Source organism: Eptatretus burgeri, chromosome 13, assembly GCF_056783735.1.
Source record: "Eptatretus burgeri isolate ZD-2024b chromosome 13, Ebu_testis_v1, whole genome shotgun sequence".
NCBI lineage: Eukaryota > Metazoa > Chordata > Myxini > Myxiniformes > Myxinidae > Eptatretus > Eptatretus burgeri.
Window position 1 is genome coordinate 38,040,548 of NC_140973.1, and position 22,703 is coordinate 38,063,250.

The 22,703-nt window shown below is 47.4% G+C and overlaps 1 protein-coding gene across 3 annotated transcripts in view; it reads right to left on the minus strand.

The window, feature by feature from the left end:
- Positions 1-21,628, minus strand: part of LANCL2 (LanC like glutathione S-transferase 2) — a 39,110-nt gene extending 17,482 nt beyond the window's left edge. Inside the window, exons 1-6 of one of the 3 annotated variants that reach the window (XR_015050698.1) lie at positions 21,287-21,628; positions 20,187-20,363; positions 9,838-10,045; positions 9,279-9,426; positions 3,928-4,074; positions 1,986-2,168 (exon numbers count right to left, since the gene is read on the minus strand). Coding sequence is in view for 2 of the 3 variants with exons in the window: in XM_085852067.1 (XP_085708193.1) it covers positions 1,986-2,168; positions 3,928-4,074; positions 9,279-9,426; positions 9,838-10,045; positions 20,187-20,363; positions 21,287-21,476 (1,053 nt within the window). In the remaining variant the exon portion in view is untranslated. The remainder of the gene's footprint in view (positions 1-1,985; positions 2,169-3,927; positions 4,075-9,278; positions 9,427-9,837; positions 10,046-20,186; positions 20,364-21,286) is intronic. The other 2 variants (XM_085852067.1, XM_085852068.1) reach the window with 2 other exon arrangements.
- Positions 21,629-22,703: the final 1,075 nt, after the last annotated feature.

The window sequence follows — 22,703 nt, forward strand, 5'->3', positions numbered from 1 at the left end:
ATTGCCGGTTGCATTAAAAAGGCATGCGAATGAATATCTCTTAAGAGGCTGCACGAATGGTGTTTTTTACTACACAGGAAACACAGCCAGCACGACGCCCACGCTGCACAAAACGCGTACGGAGGCCGATAAAGACTCCTCCACGCCATGTTTGGTGGGATAAGAGTGTGCGGAGTAGAAGTGGCACGTTCCTTTTCAACTTCAATATCCGACACATATTGGCGTTCGCCCCGCGCACACGCTAGCGGAGTCATGCGAACGCGAGCGCTGACCACGTGCGTAATGGCTGAACCGCGCGCACTGTATGGAATATGCTCAAAGGCAGACAAGAAACGCCACTAGCGAAACGTGCATGGATTTATCCACAATGATGTACCTTCGGGCCTCACTGGCAGCAGCGGATTCTCCACGGATGGTGAACGACTTCTCGTCTCTATGGCCAGCGAATGTACAGTGCGGGCCGTGTTGGCGTGCACGTTCATCGGCGCTGGTCGGGCTTCCGGGTGGGCATGCGGGACCCTCGTCCAGTTGCCAGGGCATGGCCCGTGGTTTTTTGCAGGACGATTCACGTGCCAATTTTGGTGTGGGCAAATCATGTCATGTCGTGGGGTCGGAGCAGAATATTGTAGCTGTTTGAGACAGCCTTGCCGGAAACGAAGTGAGGCGGTTTCCGGCCAAAGTTGGCGGGCCACGTGAGGGGTCGGGGCCAATCGGAGCGCCCGATTCAGGTGATGATGTTTCGATTCGGGGTGGCCCCTGCCCCGCACGGCAGGTCCTATAAAGGTCGTCCCTCCTATAAAGGTCGGCAGGAGCAGTCCCTCCGCTTCTCTCTTTCTCTTTCTCCGCCTCTCTCCCGCTGTCGCCTCGTCTTGTTGACACCGCCATGACCCACCTCCTGCTGCCCGGACTCCGCATCCTCGTCTCTGCCCACACGACGTCAACCCCACCCGCCTACCTGGTCCCACCTGCCACTCCATCCTCGCACTCTGGACTCCACCCCTTCTCCACTCAAGCTCCTCCTTCACGAACACGGTCTCCACACAGGCGGCTAAAGCCAGAGACAACGCGCCCAGTCTGGTACCGCACCACAGAGCATTCCCCCCCCCCCGCCCTCCTGAAACTTATTGGTGGCGAGTCATGCTATCAAGCACAAAGGCATCAAGATCATAGCCTCAACTCTTTTCCCTTCCTGTTGCAAAACTTTCTCTTCATCGGGTTTTCTGTGTCTGTGTGTGTGTCCTGGCACCTGCCTGCTTAAGTAAGACTGCAGAAGATCGTTATCATTATTATTGTCATTAATTTCACCTTAAGTCTGCTCTGTATCGCCTTTTGTAAGTTGCCTGTTTATTTGCTGCACCAGACCTCTCCCCCATCTCTGCACAACACACCCCAATAAATCTTTATCATACCACATACCTTTCCTCGGCCACTGTTAATAAATCATTAAGAATGTTCCCAGCTCATCTTTGTGGTTTCTTTCATTGATCCAGCATAGTCCGAATCCTAGTTTAGCCAGGACTTTATTCCCAACGATCCATTCCTTTTAGCCGGTACGTCCTTGGCAGTGTCGCTCGGCCGCATCCGATCCAGTTCGGACAAGGCATACTGAGGGCGTGTTCCCCGGTAATTAAACCACGTGATTAATTAGGTAACCCGATTAACCCAGAGATGGGAGGACCCGAGGTCACGCGATTGAGTTATTGGCATCCACGGTCGGTTAAGCGACCCGCCGCGTCACGGAATTATCCGTGTGTGACGGCTTAAAATTCCGGGGAGTCTGGTGGGAACCGAGATAGCTTCCCCCACCTATTGGTCTTCTCACCCGACCCCCCGGCCCACAGCAATACCAAGCTGGACAACCAGAAATTATCAAAAGGCCAGAAATCGTTTTCACAAAGCTGTTTTGCATAAGCTGCAATTATTTTGATGATCCGCTACTGGTGCACAGGTAGCAGTGGACAGGTGTGTCACAGAGATGTACTTACAGTGCGTGCCAGTAGCAAGGTGTGGATGACCCCGGGCGCACCGTGACACCAATGCACCAGACGGTCAGTATCGTTTCCCAGTGACGAAGGAAAGTTTCCGGAGCGCATGCGCCGATGCCTCAGATAGTCCAGGCTGGGTCTCACGAGTTCTGTGAGAGACTCCTCGCTTACACCCGCACCAGGCTGCAAACAACAAGAAAAAAAAACAAACAACTATTTGAATCCTACGGAGAAAATTCAACAACAACGAGGTACCAATGCAGGAGTGATACCCAAAAGCACCTACGGTGATCAACAGTAAACTTTAAGTTCGCATCCAACATATAATCAGGATAGCAATAAGCAAACCGTCTTAAATGTACACAGCTCTATAAAACACCAATGGATGTGCATATGACAATGACTTCCATTTGATCAGGGCAGCGACTCGGCAACAAAAACTCAATTCAGATCCAGCTCAGCAATTTTGCCAAAAGTATTTGCCGCGTCTCAGATCAGATCGTATACGTTTGCAAGGCATTGGCTCAAGAGGATGTAAATTGATCACATGGGGGATGCAAGGCCTCAATCTAAGCTGCATTGACAGGTACAGCTGTCCACAGCAATGCTCGCATTACAATACAATGTCCTATGCAGGAAATGATTGTGAGGAATAAACGACTTTAAAAACTGACGGATGAATGCTAAATGAGGCCTTTTGCGCAAGCGCTGTGTGCGCGCGCATTTCCAGCGACACGGTTCTGCTCACCGGGCACTTTTATCCTGCAGTTGCTCGTGGGAAATGTGCAATTCCAATAATCATTTCAACAAAAGAGTGGAAATATATTTATGGTTAATCATAATTGTTCTGTTCCTGAATGAATCCGACACACAAATAGAGGAAATATCCGTGAATGAGAGGTGTTGAGCTCGTATTTCTTGTACAACAATACATTTATAATATCCCTCACAACTCCTCCTCCCCCAACATGAATCTTAGTAAATATCGTAATTTCAAAAGTACAAGCAAGTGCCCATTCGGTGAGCTCAGAAAGTTCTCTAGGTCTTTTGTTGTGCAAAGGCACAGCCCTTTCTCTCAGGTCATTTTGCAAGAAATTTTGGCTTTTTTTTTTCCAGAGGCTTTGTGAGTAATTCCAAGTAACAATCCTTATCCAAAACGCACAATACATTTTATTTCACGCCAAACTCGGCAGCTTTCTGCGTATGTGCACAGAGCATCTTGGGATGGATTATGTTATTTCAAAAGTCACGTATTAGTTACTTGATCGTACAAAGTTTTTCTATTACTTTCATCCAAGTTTATCTTCACAGTTTCAGCAGTTTATTTCAGGGAAAATATGCCAGTGGTCTATTACAATTGAGCAACTTGACTTTTTCATATTCTCACATTCATTTGGATCTCTGGTTTGCACAAATTGTTTGTTCTTAAACCAATTGGCAGGCAAACGAGTTTTTAAAAACAAAAGGTGAACAGCATGGACAAAGCAGACAAGTGCATAGAACTGCATTAACTCTTGATTAATGCAGCAGCTTTAGCTGCAGCAGTCTAGCAGTATAGAACTCTTTATTTCCCATGATTGTGCCAAGCAGACAAGTGCATAGAACTGTATTAAGATGTGATTAACCATGGAGCTTGGTTGGTAGAAAAGGGGATGTTTAAATATAATGTAGACAATAGAGGTGGGATGAACTTGAAAAGAAGCAAAAAGAGGGAAGAGTGGAGAGAAAGGGTGGGGGGGGGTCTGGGAGAGGGGGAAAGTGAGTGAGTGAGACAGAGAGGGGGGAGATAGTGGGGGGAGTAGAGAAGGGGAGGTGGGTGTGAGGTGGGCATAGAGAGAGGGGGCGGGGGAGACGGGGCATAAAAAAAAAGGAAAGGCTCCCGCCACTGGGCACAAAATACGCAATGTGTTCACATGACTAGAGCGTGGAATGCAGACCACACCTGCATGAGCATGTAGTATATTCCTGCCAGGCCATGTGCTGCACCCACGTATTGCTTTCCATGCCACGCATACATCAATGGGCAGCGGTCGCTGCGCCGCTCAGTCCGTGCCAGCGCTTGGCCTGAATCGAGCATCGCGTTGCTCACCTGTGGGGCATCCCCGTCAGCAAATAAATCCAATGAAACGCTCAAAATATGGATGGAACAGCAAAGGCATCCATTTGATGAGGCTTGAGATCACAAAGCCAGTCAATTGCTTAGAATGCTTAAGAGGAAGGAACAAACCACTCAGGTTAATGAAGGGAAACCTAATTTTCTTTTCAACTCTTCAGACATATAACCCTCAGTGGGTTGGACACAGTAAGCTGTGTCAAAAATACAGGAAGATAACAATGAACAAACAAACAAGGAAGTTAAAATCCAGGGAAATTAGCAGAGGGATCTATGGGGGCACTAGATCAGCAGCACAGCCCCCTCTAAATAAGGATGCAAGCAGCAGGCTGGATTCATGATCAAATTCCAGTAGAACAAGCATGCAGTCAACCAGATGCAAGTTCATTTGGTTTCCAAACGCCAGGGTACCGTAGACAGACGAATGCATGTATTATACACAATCAACGTGATGTCTCGAAAAGACGAACAAAAAAATACTATTGTCCTGCACATCTGCATTTCCTTTTTGCCATACTTAGGTTCGTAGATACCAAGTACTTAAACATATTGAGATTCTACTAATTGGAAGCCATTCACATTTCAACTTGTTGTGCACTCAATTGTGAAGTGAGGTTTTAAAAACAAAGTTGAAGGTCAACGATAAATATGCAAACACCTTGACAGTCTCTCAAAAGCAAGGATGCGAGTTGACATCATCGCCTCAATATTTTTTTTTAAACAAAGCCAACTTGCTGAAATAGAGCAAATTGCGCTTCAACGACGGACTCTTGTTTTTGACCCTACATCATGTTGCACAGATAATCTAAAGCACCGGTCAAGTGGCTCAATCTGCACCATTCTTTCACTGAATCAATCAACGAGCAACAGCATATAAAGAGATGGTCTGGTCCGGAATGGAATTTGCATACTCCGTGTGGATTCCAGTCAGCGCAAAGAACCAGTCACTTCGCAATAAGTAAGGTTGTTGCTACTTGTAAAGGTGCTGTCACACCTTGACGATTTAGCCAGCAATGGCAACGTATAAAAATGTCTGTAAAACGTTGGCGTACGCTGAAGTTTTGATGGTTTTTTAAAGTTTTGGTCGTATTCATAACATATTAGTAACGGGCCCAGAACGTTTCGTTGTCTTATAGATAACTTATACCAATGAATGTTTAGCGTGTTGTCGGCGTTCACAACCTATGCCCAACCATAGTTTAACTTGGGCATAGCGCGCTGCACGTATCGCCAACAAACTCGTGGCGTAGCCTGTTAAAAACCTGCCGCACGCCGATTTAAATCATAACCGCCTGAGAATTGGAAGTGTCAACATCGCAGTCACACCTTGACGATTTAGCCAGCGTATGCCGACCTATGAAAAATTTGTCGAACCAAGCTGGCACACGTCGAATACGTTATGGGTAAGTTGTGTATACGTTAAGAGCACGCTGAAAAACGATGAAGTATGCTGTCATATTTCGTGGTACGTCTCGTACGTCGTCAAATTTCAAGCATGCTGAAAATTTTACGACATACTCGCCGTATGGCTCACACGTTCCGCTACGCTGGGAATAAGTTGTAGGCACGATATGCGATCGTTGACACAAGTTTCTTGTAAGTTACTCATAAGTCGAAACACGTCGAGGTAATGTTTAGCGGACCCGAAACTTATTTTCTCCGTGAAGGCACGTGACAAAATATCTGAAGTTGTTTTTTTTAGTTTGTAACGAATTTTAAAATATATTCGGACATTTGCATTTAAGTTTCGACGTCGACGTGACAATATCCTCAAACAGAAAATATTCACAGAGGAGGAACTAAGAATAAGACATGAGCAAACTGAGGAGGCAATCGGACGTGACGTGACGGCACGTGACGAAATATCGGAAGTTATTATTGTTGTTTTTTTTTTAACGTTGCCAATTAGAAACGTGTTCAGCAAGTTCTGTGGTCGTCCGTCAATCAAATACGTCAATATACGTTGGAGGTACGTTACACATAGGTTCAAAGCACGTTACTCATAGGTTAGAAATAAGTTTTGGGTACGCTAAGCATTACCTAGATGTGTTTCGACTGATGAGTAACTTACAAGTAACGTGCCTCGACGTGCGTCAACGATCGCATAACGTGCCTCGACGTGTGTGCAACGATCGTGTAACGTGCCTACAACACGTTACTCATAGGTTATAAATAAGTTTCGGGTACGCTAATCATTACCTCGACGTGTATAGACTTATGAGTAACTTACAAGTAACGTGTGTCGACATGTGTCAACGATCGCATAACGTGCCTACAACTTATGGCCAGCGTAGCGGAACGTGTGAGTCATACGCTGGCATACGTCGTAAAATTTCAAGCATGCTAAAATTTGAGAACAACCGCAAAGTACAACGATGAAAGCCAGCGTACTACGACGTATGGCAGTGTTTTTCAGCGTGCTCTTAACGTCGACAAAACTTACCCATAACGTATTCGACGCGTGCCAGCGTTTTAGACAAATTTTTCATAAGTCGGCATACGCTGGCTCAATCGTCAAGGTGTGACAGCGCCTTAAGCAAGGTTGTTGCCACCATGCAGGGAAAATGACGGGCCCACTTTATTGTTTCCTCAACTGTTTTGTGGGCAATGTGACGAGTTATTTATTTATTTGTACAGATAAAGAACAAGAACAGTATGCCACAGAACCCACAAACTGTACAACACAAGATGGTGTAACAGTCGCCGGTTGTTCCATTGCCTGGTTTGAATCCAGCAAGTCAAGTCAAAGCAACTGTGACAGTCGACCACTTCAAAGACTCCAAGCAGGAGTAAATTATTCGGTTATCCTTGCGTCCACAGCTGCCTGCCCGTATAGATTAGGGTCTCCAAATCGGGCAAGTGTCACCTCGATAGGCGTCATGTGTCTTAACCTAATTAGGCCAAGCAAACTTGAAGGCCATGTGACTGTCATTTCGAGGGATGGAGACCACAACCAATCAACCATTAACGGGACGTTAAAAACCACAAGCTGAAGCCATCAGGACAACCAGAACTCACCCGAGACAAAGTGCAATTTAATAAGGAAATGGCACATGGATAGGGAATTTACAAGAGGCAATACAAACCAAAGAAGAAAGAACAATCAGAGATTGCAGACCCTCACCAGGACTTGTTTTGTGTGGCAAAATAAATGGAAGGATGTACTAAATCAAAAGTTTGAAAAGTTCTCATGGGTGAAAATGGTCTTAAAATGTCTAAAAAGGGTCAACAGGATATTGAAAGGTCTGAAAGGTGTGAAGGTCTAGAGGTCGAAAGGGTAAGAAAGAGTAAGGGTCTTTGGCATTCTAAAAGGGTTCAAGAGGATCTGAAGGGTCTTGGAGATCTAAGGGTTCTAAAGGGTGTAATGGGAGTATATAGGGTTTTAAAAGGCATTAGGGGGTCTGAAGAGTCTTAGGGGTTTTTTGGGTCCTCACAGTCAGATGGGTCCTTGCAGTCTTTGGGGCTCTTAAAGGTCTAATGTAATTCACACACATATGCATGTTCTGTGTGGACAAAAAAAAAAACACAAACAAATGGACCCAAATGCAATACCCTCTCCTTTGGCAAGGATAACTAGAAGGGCACTCAGTGCCTCTGGAAGCATGGCATCGCTCAGCAGCTCTGCAAATTTGCACACCCTCTTGGGGCAATAAGTCACGGCATATACAACCCCACTGCTCATGACACTCCTTTATAGCCTCAGTCCCCACTGGCAGCCATGACACACTTGGCCCCTCCCTGCTCAGCCGCTCGGCCCGGTGGGCGGAGCGACCCCTCCAAGTCCCAACTCGCAGCTGCCTTTCAGTCCAATCTGCTCGGTGTGATTCCATGCCTAAACTCGCGCTTGAAGGCCGACCCAAATGATAAAAAGAAACATTTAAGACAGATAAGAGGTTTAAACATCAAATGAATGGTCAGAAGGAATGGTGATTTTTAGACACAGACATGAGGGAGGTGGACATCATCTACCTCAACATAATAGCGACACATATCCAATATCACATTTAATTACTATCATTCTAAACACTCATTAAGGAAATAACTACGCTAAATGAAGCATTTATTAAGAGATCAGGCCAGCCCATTTATTTGTATTATTTTCACCCATTCCAATGCCCATGCCCAGTGTTGGCTTAATAGTTAGAGTGGTGGGCTTGGGATCCGAGGGTCCCGAGTTCAAATTCTGCTCTGCTGTTGAATTAATACCAGGTGGGGTTGACTCAGCTTGTCATCCTTCCGAGGTCAGCAAAATGAGTGTTTCTTTCTGGAATGATTTAGCCATTAGAGTATCGTGCGGCGAAGTGGTGACCCATAGCCCAGGAGACTGCTTCTGCAGCACTGATGCTCTGTACAGAGTATTGTCCCAATGGACTAAATTAACTTCATTTTTGTGTTATTGTCTTTATTATTACTTCTGCCACAGAAGATGGAGGTGGTTAGGTTTTCAACTCTTTCTGTCTGTTTGTTTGTGTGCAGGATATCTCAAAAAGTTGTGGACAGATCCGGATGAAATTTTGTGGACAGGTTGGGTGTGTGACAAGGACGAACTGATTAGACTGGTGAAGATCCGGATCCGGATGTGACTACTCAATTTTTTTAAGAGATTATTCACCATTGAGAGATGGAGCCAAAAATTATATATAGCACAATATCTCAAAGTTTTGGACGGATTCAGACGAAATCTGGTGGACATATTGGGTGTGTGGCAAGGAAGAATTGATTCAATTTTGGTGAAGATCTGAAAATTTTTCAAGTGATTCTTCACCTTTGAGAGATATGGCTAAACTAATGTATTGTCAAACTAATGTACATGTCAAAACGTTGGGGATGGATTCAGATGAAACTTGGTCGACAAGTTGGGTGTGTGGCAAGGGCGAATTTATTCCATTTTGGTGAAGATCCGAAAATTATTAAATTATGAAAGCGATTCTTCACCATTGAGAGATAGGGCCAAAAACGATATAGTACTGTATGGCATGATATGTAAAAAATGTAAGGGGCCCGAAATGTTCTCATGGATCAGGCATTGTGTGGCGGAGGTATGCGCTCCACTGAGTGCCCTTCTAGTTCGGTAAATAATATTACAATGCAACTTGCAAATAAAACCATTGTTATGCAAGTACATCATTATGGCTCTAGTGTGATAGCACACTCGGGAAAGAACCCTATAAACGGATCACCTCAATGATCTTGTCCTTTGGTATGGTGTCTGGTCCAAGCTTCGTTTGAACAAACAACAGGGCATAAAGGTACCCGGCACGGCCATACAGAAGCTCGTCCGGTATGTCAGAGTCGAGACGCATCACTGCAGGCTGAAGCTGCAGCAGTCTAGTAACCAAGCACAGATGGATTTAAAAACCACCACTTAAAGAAAAAAAAAAAAAACGAAAAGAAAGACAACATCTTCAGTAGTTGTGTTATGAAGTTAACAAACTTTCTTTTTTTATAGAAAATTTATAAAAGGGTTTGCATTCAATCAAATGGCCAAAGTATGTTATTCTGCAGTTTTTATACGATCATCAAAAAAATTGAAACCAGGCAGATCGAACAAGCACACTCGGTCAAAATAATGAAACAGCTATAAGGTGGAAAAAAAAAAAAATATATATATATATATATATATATATATATATATATATATATATATATATATATATATATATATATATATATATATATATCTCTAATAATAATAATACTTTTTTTTTTTTAAACATAAGGAGGAACATTCAAACTCACTTATTCACACAGCTTTGGCTCTCCTCCAACTCGCCAGCAGCAAGAAATGCAACGGCACCCAGTGCCAGAGGGCCAGCATCTCCACAAAGGAATGAGAAGCGGCGTGCACGGAGTGAGCGCAAAGAGCGCTGTGATAACTCCACAGCATGACGTAAATCTGCGGAATTTTTGTGCACAGCATGCAGACGGAGGTACAGCAGCTCTATACCTATCATATGTTAGTTCAGGTGGATGGAGGGTGGGAGAGAAAACAAACAAACAAAATAACAAGTCAGTTTGATTGAAGAAAGAAAGGCAGATGCCATATGCAAGAAAGGCCTCTTTCAAATAACCTGATAATTCATTTCTGGAATTGTGGAACTGCCTTCACATCAGCAAACAAATTCCTCATCATAATACAGTGAAGCCTTGTTGGACAGGAGAGCGTGTGTGTGTGTGTGTGTGTGTGTGTGTGTGTGTGTGTGTGTGTGTGTGTGTGTGTGTGTGTGTGTGTGTGTGTGTGTGTGTGTGTGTGTGCGTGTGTGTGTGTGTGTGTGTGCGTGTGTGTGTGTGTGTGTGTGTGTGTGTGTGTGTGTGTGTGTGTGTGTGTGTGTGTGTGTGTGTGTGTGTGTGTGTGTGTGTGTGTGTGTGTGTGTGTAGAAGCAGCTCACTTGCCTCCAAACTACCAAATCTGGGTCCCACACTCGACCAGTTGCCAAACTGTTGGACGTGTCGGACTACGGCAGAGCATGTTGCAGCAATGAGTGTGCTATGCCAACGCTCAGATGAATATTAATCTAAAGACCTATCTGCTGACATTACCTGGTGGACGTTAAAGGTCGCACGTTGTCTTTTGATAAAGATAAGGCGAGTTGATGCTCGCAACCTAAAGTTGAAAATTATTTCTCGAATATGTAGGGGAAATGAAGAAGTGGCACAGCTGCCACAAATGATTCAAACCAGCAGACTGAATTTGTAATTAAATCCGGTCTAATATACAACCACTAATGACAACAGTAGAGCCTTTATGACGTACAAGAGGCAGAAGTAGCAGCATTCAATCCAACAAGACAAGCTGAGTAGCTGCTCAATCAGAGGTCAATAACTTCTGTTTTGCCTCTCCTTCGGTATAGCTTCCTCGACTCTCTACGATCAACACGTTCTTCTAATAACCCCGCCTTCCCCTCCTGGTTAAGCTCCCAAAATCCATGTTGACCACACACCACTCTTGTACCACACACGAGCAGCGTCTGCCACACTGGACACTCCACTTTTAAACTTCCTGTCGCAGTCGTACACCTGCTGCAGCGATTAATATGCGTCGCCATATTGCATTTTCATTCTGTGATAGATTTCACTGGGATTCACACCCTCACTTCTCAAGAAACTGATGACAGAACATTGCTCCTCCCTGGTGCATGCTTCGAAGGGAGCCGCCATCTTGGAACTGCTCTACTGACGTCATACGCATAATGTTGCCAGATCTAAAACAGGCAAAACCTGACTCTTACCCATAGATATAACACGTCATCTACAACTACACACATTACATTCTCAAATTTATATCACCATTTTAAGGTTACTTATTGACTACCCCTCATATATTATTTTGGCCCCATCTCTCAACGGAGAAGAATCACTAATTTTAAAAATAAAAAGAACTATCCATCATATATCGTTACGGATCTGGCAGCCATGAGCACTCAACATTCAGGTCCCCATAGCTCAGTTATTTCGATAAGTAAATGTGGATAGATAGCTCCCTTTCCCCTATGTCTAATGGGAATTAAGTGTGCATGTGCTGCGAAGTTATTTTATGGATAGGATTTTTACACTTATAACTACACGCCTTCACCAAGCTTCCTCAACCCGACGCCATAGCGTCCGCGGAGGAAAGGAGGATTTCAAGGAGGGATTTTGCGGTGGCTCTCGACCAATCAGGGAGATGCGAGCAAGTTTGCAGTCGGTCAGCCAATGGGCGCAGAGCGAGCTCCAAGAGAAGCAGAGCCTCTCGGGGGGGGGGGGGTCGAGACGCCCCGACACACCCGCCGAACAATCATGGAGAGACGATCGATGTGTGCAGAGAGGTGAGACACGTTCCCCCCGCCCCCGACACCAGAGAGGGAAGAAATAGATGGGACGGCGTGGTCATCTGGTCTCATCTCGTCTCTGGTTTTTCTGGTCTCGTCTTGTCGCTGGCTCTGGTCTCGTCGCGTGCCGGAGCCAGACGCTGCCTTCCATACCCGGTGCTTGCAGCAGCATCGAGTTGCGGGTTCAAGTCCTGCCGAGCCGGACTGTCAAGGGCCGCAAGGGGTGGGAAGGTCCAAGATAGCTCTGGTTTACAACTCATCTTCCCTCGAGCTGGGAACCTTCAATAAAGACCATTGGGGTCAATCTTATTGTGTGTGTGTTTTTGTGTGTGTGTGTGTGCGTGCGTGCGTGCGTGCGTCTTTGGGCCCCGTCTTCAAGTAGAATTGTTTAAGTGACTTGTACATTGACTGCATTTCTTAGAGTCGGATAACTCTGCTCTTTGTGTGTTCCCTTCCACCCCCCCCCCCCAACCCATTATAAATAAATCCCCTGTTAAATGTTTCAGCTCGTTTCTGTGTTTCTTTCATTGGTTTAGCATGGTGCGTGTTGGGAAATTGGGAAGCGGCAAATCGTGAATTCGGTCCGCCGCGGCTCTGGTAACTCCGCTCGGTTACGCCGGATCCGAGCCGTTACCACGACTCGGACCAGACAGTCGGCCGAGGGTGTGGTTTCCCCGGTAGTTGGACGGCGTGAGTACTTCGGTAAATTGGAGTTAGACAAGTGGACCCTACCTCACGCCATCGAAGTATTGGCGGCCACGGTCCTGTAAGGGACCCGTGCCTCTCAGAGATCTAGATTCCGGGTGTTCGGTGGAACCGACTCCACTGCTCCATCTAGCGGTCATGCTCGACCCCGAAACAATATATATATACTGTATATATATATATATATATATATATATATATATATATATATATATATATATATATATATATATATATATATATATATATATACACATACACACACTAGCGATACCCATGCACATGCACAGGATAGCAGTACAACATAGCTGGTAGCAGACGACAGACCGTACACAGGGAATGACAAAAATACGCATTGTGCAAAATGCAAGTGGTACTATGGAACACCAAGACTTCCCAAACATTGTCGGCATGTCCGCAAAGTGCCACAACAATTTCATAGGGATCGTGTGACGGCGAGCCGAGTTTTTAGTGTGCAAGCTTGGTATTAATATATATATATAAAAATGACCGTTTTTACAGCCATTTTTCCCTGCTGTGCAGGGGTTTGGCTTTTTCTTGAGGCAATGTTTTATGGCCGGATGCCCTTCCTGACCCCAACCCTGGTCGCCTCTTACGACACACAGGGATATGGTACACCTATTCTAACCGGGGCATACACCGGGACCAGTACACTGGCACTCATTTCGCCGACCTCGGAAGGATGACAGGCTGAGTCAACCCCCTGGTGTTAATTCAGCAGCCAACGGGGCTGAACTCAGGACTCTGGGATCCCAAGCCACCACCCTAACCACTAAGCCAACACCAGGCTTCGCGTGAGGAGCCGCCGCCGTAAAGACCACGGCACGTCGGCACACGTGCCGGGCCGGGGAGCGCCGGGAGAACCGCACGACGACGCGCCGCGGCGGAACTATATATATATATATAGTTACGGTTTCCCGCCCGCCCGGCGTTCGAACGACCGCGTCTAACCAATAGCGGTTGCTTCGCCCACCGAACGGACAATCCAGTCGTGACTTTCTGGAACAACGCCAGAAACCAGTCATGGGTGGGTTTTTAATCCCACCACGGCCCAGTCCATATTCTACCCGCGCAAAATAGGGTCAATCGCCGAATATCGATATACCTAAGTAACCGCGCGGGTAACCTACCGAGGGACCGTACCTCGAAGGCCTGCTTGGACACGAACCTGCTTAAGCGGTCCGTTCCATTTTGGGATAACCGAGCGGGTATTAATCGCCAGACCTCGCCGGACCCGATTCTATTTAAAAAGCAACTATATTCCAAGTGCAAGATGGAGCAGTTCAATGAGGGAATGGACACAATGAACAGGTTTACATTCACACAAGGACATTTATTATAATAAAGCACGTATGCAATTAAACAAGGCAAAACACGTATGCAATTATACAAGCAACAAAAGCACGACAAAAGAACTACAACCGTCTTATTATGTACAGTCACTTGCACTTAACAGCAGTTCCTACTTAGACGGGCCCACGGACACACGTACGCACACACCCAAGAAATGGTGGCAGAGGCCTTTAATAACGGGCTCCAGCTCGGAGGACAGGTGAGCTGAAACCCAGAACCTATCTCGAACCTCTCCACCTCGTGTGGTCAAGTTGTTCTGACCCGGGCTACCGCGAACCCTCCCGCGCCTCAACACCTGCTGGTTAGACAAGGCGCCGATCCATCGCTTCCGTGAGGGACCACCTCAACGAAGAGGTCGATGAGTCGCACCAAGCCAGGAACCAAAATGGAGAAAAAAAAAAAAAAGAGCTCCACAAACCAAGAAGAAGAAGAAGCCACCATTCGCAGCTCGAGCCGAGCAACCAGCTCAACTTCCTTCCAAAACAGGGTAGCTTGAAGCAAAAAGCTCTCCCGAGCCAAGCAGAAGCCGAAGCTCACGGAACCATCAAAGCAAAAAGCGTCCTCCCGAGCCAGGCCTCAGCCGAAGAAAAAAGCTTCCGAAGGCCTCAACCCAAACGCAAGCCAAGCAGGACCTGACGGTCTGCTGAATGACTCCCCTCAACTCCCTCCTCAAACTCTGCCCTCTCCTAACGACTACTCTCTGCCGAAGCAAAAAGCTTACTGCCCACGAACAAAAGAAAACGATCTCCTCTTATCCTTCTCCGCACCCCCCCCCCTCCTCCACGCCCGGCGTGACTCATGCCCTCGTGATCCATCCCCCTGCTCAACCACGGGTGGGAGGGAGTTGTTGACATCATGAGTCACGGGACGGCAGGGTTCTTCTTGCTCTTCGCAGAAGAGGGGGAGGGATGTCTCCACCGTTCGTTCCCCAACTATTAAACCGATCCGCAGCGCATGTAATCGATTTCTGAACATTTAAACAATGGAAGGCGAGCTATTTAGGGAACAAGCACTTATCAACATAGCTGACTAAAGGAACCTGTATGTTGTGTGCAATCGAATTCCAAAATTCGCAACAATACAATATAATACAATACAATATAATACAATACAATATAAATATATATATATTTGCGAATTCGTGCCCGCCGGCGTGCGGACAGCCACGTAACTCGAATCGCGGCACGTCGCCCACCGGACGGACAATTCTGTCGTGAGCCTCTCGGAACAACGCCGGGAGCTAGTCACGGGTGGGGGTTTAACCCCACCACGACCGTGCCAATTGCCCACCCGCGCAGGATAGGGTTGCTCGCCAAATTTGATCAACCCAAGTACCTGCGCGAATGGTCGACCGGGCGATCGTACCTCGCCGCAGGTCGACTCCGGACACGAGCCGCTTGGGCAGCCCGTTCCGTACTATCGGGATAACCGAGCGGTTATCGTCGACCTGGACGGTTCAGATTAATTACCGGGTTCTTGCACCCGCTACGAACCCCTTACGTGAAGCAGGATGGAGAGTCAATAGAGAAAAGACAAAGCGAAACGGGCACAGTTCAACAAGCAAGCATTTTATTTCCCGGCACATGGAAAGCACGTCTATACAGCCATACAGAATCAAAATGCACATAAAGCAGATGCAAGAGCTAAAACTGACTACGCGCACACACGGCAACACTTATATAGTTTTACTTCACAGACGGCGCCAACACACATTTACACAAAGGCAAAGGAAAGAAGCCACCCTCACAGACAAGGAGGCAGACGGGCCCGTAGGCCAAATGTGCGCGTGACCTGGAGGAGCGGCCAGGTCCGAGAGACCGGGGAGGTCTTACCCGCGTCCTCTTGACACGTTGGCAGGCAAGTTGCAAAATGTGGCCACGCCGCTGTGCCCCTTGGCGGGTTTCGTTGGCACGACGTTTGGGGTGGGAACGGGGCCCCCTTTTGCACTATCTCAACGCGGGGGAAAGGGGGAATTATTGATGCCCTGGGGCAGGGGAGTGGCTGGCTGGCTTGGGTCCCGCGACGAGACGAGCGATCCCCCACACCGCAACCTCGTCGCCGACCGCCGTCCTTGCCTCGGACCCGAGCTCCCTCGCTTGCAGTTCCACCGCGTGCACTCAACTCCACCAACGCAACGCTCCTTGTCCCCAAGAGCAACCTCTTGACGACACTCTCCAAGCAACTCCAAAACCCAACTCTTTAAGCAACTCCAAAACCCAACTTTTTCTTTCGATTCGCCTTGCGCTCGCCGTTTTATAGGCGGCAGGAGCAGCCAATATGCAAATTTTAGGATCAGAACGCGATTGGACGCGGGGCCACGCCGCCCCCCCCCCCCCGGTCAGCCATTGGTCGGGCAAAAATGGGCGTGACCCTCTCCTGATCCTAAAATTTGCATATACGGACTTCACATACACGCTTGGAGGCGGGCCAAACCGCCCCGTGCTCGCCAATTGGATGGAGAAGTGGGCGTGAAGCATTCCTGATCCGAATTTTCCCCTTGGAAAGGCCGCCATTCGCGCTCGCGGCTCGGTACCAATCGCCGAACGGGCCCGAGACAACCCGACGTTCAGTGTTCACAGGTGGTGCGTGTACTGTATGGGCGTGGCCCTAGTCGTGGTTGGTGGTGGTCACGTGGTTGGGGCTTCATATGTCACGACTCGCCCAATGGGGACTCGTAGCACGAGTAGCGTCGGAAGCAGCATGTACTGTCATTAGCAGTGGCCTGTGGGTCGTGCGCTTGTAGAGTGCATCGAGTACGTAATAAAGCGGAGTTACGGGCATCGTACGCTCACACTCCCGCTCGTGGCAATAAAGCAGGGCTGTGCTATTCCCTCGCTCGTGTCTGCCTCAGCTCACCTCTACCACGACATCACAGTTTGGTGACGAGTCTGTTTCGGATCGACGTGTGCAGAGTGCCTGGTTCGCGGTCGGTATTGACTTGGAGTCTTTGGCCGGAGCGATTGGATCGCTGGAGCGGGAAACTCAGCGCAACTCGCGCAGTTTGAGTTCGATACCTAGCGAGGGTCCCAGAGAAGCGCATCGCGAGTTTCGCGCGGCCGCATGCACAGTCTTCGGTGCGGGTCGAGTCCTGCAGCCAGACGTCTCGCCGGCGCCTGCGAGTCACGTTGAGTGAACGATGGCCGCGCTCGGAGTTAGTTTTATTTCTGCTTTGCAAGCCTCGGGAATGGTTTCTGCAATGCCACGGCTAAAGGACGAGGACATTAAGTTCAGCTCAGACGCGGCGTCGGCTGTCGCACAAGCTCTGGAGAGATGTCCGGGGTCCCGACGGTCGGTGCGCGGCAGATGATCCGGAGGTCAGCGCGATGTACCAAGCGCGCACAGCCGCACGCACAGTCTTCGGTGCGGGTCGTGCCCGAGCGTTGCAATGCAATCAGTCGGACGGCGGTCTGAACACTTGGGGACGTCTACAGTGTATGTGCCGAGAGTCATTGCCCATCATAACGATCATGATTGACGGTGTGCGAAGCGACCCCTACGTCCCGGGTCGAGACCTACCGCCGGTACGGTGTTTTGTGCATGGCGTACACTTTTACGCCCCGGGTCGAGTCTTGCAGCCTGGGCATAGCGATCCCGGTGACCCGGAGCAAGAGATGCTGCCGATGTTGAACCTGTTTTCAATTGGTCCGAAGGTGACAAGACCAATGACAATGGAGGTCGAGATGGTCGGGGCACCGATCGTGTTTCAAGTTGAGTCCGCTCTTGCACTCCCCAGTCTACGTCTTTTTAGGGCAACCCTCGCATTGCGCACGTATACCAGTGAAGCGCTACCGGCGGTTGGCAGGGCACAAGTCTTGGTCGCCCATCAAGGTCAGCGGGTGGCGCTCTCGCGGTTCGTGGTGCGAGGGGAGGGGCTCGCCCTGTTGGACCAGGACTGGCTCGCTCGCCTCAGGCTAGACTGGATGGCGCCAGCTGGTGGCCTTGGACGGCCAGGCACGGGGGAGGGGGAGGAGGTTCCTGTTTGAGTTCGTACCTCCAGGTGCACCTGTGCCTCCTTCGAGACCAGAGGGCGAGGTTCTGGCGACGGGAGCCGCGATGATGCAGCATGGGCTGCCGTTCATTGCTTCCTGCGGCGATGATGTATGGTTCTGGGGCAACGGGAGCCAGGCCAGCTGCGACGAACTCTCGCGACTCGGCTGCGCCCGTGATACAGTGCACACCAGTGTCGTGCAGGCGATTTCAGCGGGGGATTGGAGCGAGCCGGTCGCGTTCAAGGGGTTCGCGGAACGCGACCATTGACGACAAGCAAGTCATCTCAACGTCGTGACAACCAAGAGGCGGACACACGGCGCGATTCATGAATTGCTAATTGTTGTGTTTGATTCTCGCTGCACGAGTGATTCGATTTAGCATTTTTAAAGCAAATGCCGACAGTCCGCGTGTGAGCATGATATGTTTGGTTGGGATCAATCAATGGGATGGCCGATATGATCGATGTGATGTGAAGAGCTTGCGGGCGATCGTGGCAAATAAAGAGGTCTTTCTGATCTCCAGCTGCGAGGGCAGTCCACGGTTCGCTACCCTGTCATGTGTGGGAATTATGCTGGGAAAGCGCGCTGTACGCGAAGAGGAGTCTGCTATTAGTAGTAGCATATTAATATGCTGTTATCATTAGTCTGAGAAAAAATGGCATGATAAGGTGGAACGACACTTCAGCTGCCATATATACACCTTTTCAACACTGAAAAAAGCAATAAAATGGCCGTAACTTGGGAACCGCTCGTCCGATTAATATCAAACCCTGAAAAGGCACATCCGCGGGTCCCGGCAATATTCCTGGCAAGTTTCACTCCGATCGGACCGGTGGTCGTCCGGTTATTAATAATTTGGGGAAATTAATAATGCCTTTTCAAGGTTTGATATTAATCGGACGAGCGGTTCCCAAGTTACGGCCATTTTATTGCTTTTTTCAGTGTTGAAAAGGTGTATATATGGCAGCTGAAGTGTCGTTCCACCTTATCATGCCATTTTTTCTCAGAATAATGGTAACAGCATATTAATAACTAATAATAATAATAGCACAATAATTGAATAAAAAATAATGTGATACAATGACCAATGTCTGTCAACCAATAACGACCTATATATTGTCTGTCAACCAGACAGGACACGGCGCTATGACATCACGAATGATGTCACAATGCTTCCTCTTTTTTTTTTTTCTTAGTGTATATAAGGCAGCTGAAGTGTCGTTCCACCTTATCACGCCATTTTTTTTCTCAGAATAATGATAAAAGCATCTATCTATAATTCCAGCAATCTCTCTGTGTGTGTCTGTCAGTCTGTCTGCGACCGCCGGTCCGATCTCATTGAAACTTGCCAGGAATATTGCTGGGGACCCGCGGATGTGCCTTTTTGAGGTTTGATATCGATCGGACGAGCGGTTCCCAAGTTATGGCCATTTATGTCGACCAATGACAAGACACGGTGCAATGACGTCACGAATGACGTCACAATTAATGTTTATTTATTTGTTCTTTTTTTTTTTTTTTTTGCACGATTGACGGTCCGATCTGATTGAAACTTGCCAGGAATATTGCCGGGGACCCGCGGATGTGCCTTTTTGAGGTTTGATATCGATCGGACGAGCGGTTCCCAAGTTACGGCCATTTATGTCGACCAATGGGGGGGGGGCGAGAGAGGGGGCGAGAGAGGGGGGCGAGAGAGGGCTGCACATACTGGCACTCACCTACTAGTATATATAAATAAAATCTGGATCTTCACAAGAATCAAATCAACTTGTCCTTGTCACACACCCAACCTGTCCACCAAGTTTCATCTGAATCAGTTCATTGTTTTTTTGAGCTATCCTGCTGACAGTCAGGCAGACAGAGGTGAAAACATAACCTCTGTCCAGCTTTGGTGGCGGAGGTAATAAAAAAGACATGCCAGTAAGTTGAGCAAGACGTGCCAAAAAAGAGAGTATTCAGAAAATAATCAATAAAAAGACTAAACTGTGCTTTCAAAAATCACATTAAATCAGAGAACGAACGATCCATATTAATAGTGGATCAGCGTGCAGCCCCACACACTCACTTTACAGCACAGACCTCCAGGGCATCCAGTGACTCTCACAATTCTCTTGATGATGATAGAAAGATAGATGGATGAGATGAAGCAGAATGGAGATTTAGAAGATAAAATAAGCACTTGAAATCATGAGCACAAGTGGCTTTCAGAGACCTGCCCAGCCTGTGTAGATGGAGCAGTCGTGGGGGTCTGCTGTGGTCAAACCCTCCTCCATCTGTTGCTGCAGATCCTGGATCCTGATTCTCAGCCTCTTTGCAAAGCTCTCATCGATCTGGACAGGGCAGTTGATCGTCATCACTGTAATGTACTCAACGAACAGGGCCGAAGACTCTGAAGTGGGAACAACAGGTTTAATACCGACACGGGCACAACACAGCATCGGAACATGGGCGGGTCATGTGACTCCTTAACCACGCCGCGGGGAACCCATGTATGTATGCATTCGCATAAACTACAGTACTGATGCAATCACATGACACTGCTTATATGGGCCTGTTGGTCCTTTGGACCAAATTTTCATTTCTCTTCAAGGCCTTGTAGCATAGTTGACTATTGTATTGCTTCAGCATTAGCTTTCCCTTCACCAAGCACAGATGTACTTGGGCCAGAGTAGAGATTACATGTTATCATCGCCAAATTATACTACTATTATTATTATTGTTAATACTAGTATATGCCCGTGCGTGCGTGGCCGTACGTGCATGTTTATCTCTCTATAATTTGAGAAAATCGAGAAAGAAAGGGAGAAAGAAATAATACAGTAAGTCGAGAAAGAATACAGTAAGTAGTCACTATCCAGAAGTCCGTACGTTGTAACCTCTCTTCCCCAACGGCCACGCCTACGCAGTAACGTGTCATGTCATTGGTTGGTAAATAAATGGCCATAACTTGGGAATCACTTGTCCGATTAATATCAAATCTTGAAAAGGCACATCCTCAGGTCCCAAGCAATATACCTGGCAAGTTTCAATTAGAGTGGACCAATGGTTGTCGAGAAACAGCGGTCACTCACACGTGCGCGCACACGCACGCACGCACGCACACACACACACACCTCGTGCATTTATAGCAGATGGAGTCCACAACATCCTTCAAATTTCAATCAATGCACAATGGCGATGTTTACACGGTTACTCGAACCCGATTACACAGTAACTGTGAAGGAATACGTCAATGTTGAAGCATCACTTATCAATAATGCCAAACACCTTATTAAATCACGTGGACACAACAGAAGCCGCCATCTCGGCTACCTGTCATCAAGGAACACACCGTTCCGGAAGAAGGGTCGAACAGGTCACTGTGGGACGTGGAAGGTTCGTAGTCAGAGTAGTGGTTCACGAAACACCGCTCCTCGTTCTGTGCTTCCGTCCGGAGTCGCCGGGATACTGCCTCACCCATGTCGGCCTCCCGGCGATCCCCCGCACGCTTCGAACTCGCCATGCACCCTCTAGGCTTCCATAGCGACCTCAACGACGGCTAATCGAGCCAAACGTCGCGTCCGCAGCGAGGAGCACAAGTTGGCGCGCCGCGTCACCCGGCGACGTCGGCGACGGCCAAATTCTCGCGATACTTCATGCAAATTCGGTCCGGACCACTAATCCGTGTGTGGCTCCAAACCACCTCCCACTACATAGCATTGTAGTTGGTGTTTTTGTTGTTGATGTTCGTCTGGGTCTTTCTTGTTATTGATTTACGATCCACCATCCGAGGGAACACCCGCACGCCACATCCACACGGACACATCGTAAACGTATAAATTTTTTTTAACCAAACAAGAGATACTTTCATTTTTCAAGTCGAAATAGTTTAGAGATTCGAAAATAATAGACTAATACACTGCGAAAATATTAGTTAACCTTTTAAAACATTTTAAAACACAAAACGAATGCCGGTGTCTGATACCAACTACATCGCCGTGGCCGACAGGGGCAAACACGATGGACGGTGATGGAGACGAGGAAGCACCGACCATTTCCTTACAAACATTCTGTCCCTCTTCCCCTGAAGATTACAATCACAGACTTATGGTTATAGTTTCGGTTTTGACCGCATTCCACCTCTAAGCCCTGAAAACCCGATAAACAAGCTCGAATGAGCTAAGATCCTCGTCTTCTAAATGATGACGTCATAAAAAACGAATATGACGTCATTGTGATGTATCAGGTTTGCGATAAATTATCTGTGCTAATGCCCGGCTTGATTTCCGCAAACAAAATTCAAACAGCTTGCCTAGTTTCGGAGATAATGGTATAGGTGATTTCCATTAGCGGCGATATTATGACGTCAAGTTTTTTTTCTAGGAAGAATTTCCAAAATCAGAGATGGTTACTGCCTGCACGTGGGCTTTTTGCATATACATGGCAAGTTTCACGAAGATCCGATGAAAACTCTGGGTTGTGAAATAAAAAATGTCAAAAAATAGGAATGACGTCATAAAAATTGATATGACGTCATAGTGATGTATCATATGTGCGGTAATTCATCTCTGCTAATGCCCTGTTCGATTCCCACAAACAGAATTCAAAAAGCTTACCGAGTTGGAGATAATTTTTTAGGCGATTTCCATTAGCGGAGATATTTTGATGTCATATCTTTTTTTCTTGGAGGAATTTTCAAAATCGGAGATCGTTACTGTCTGCGCAGGGTATTTTTACATATATATATATA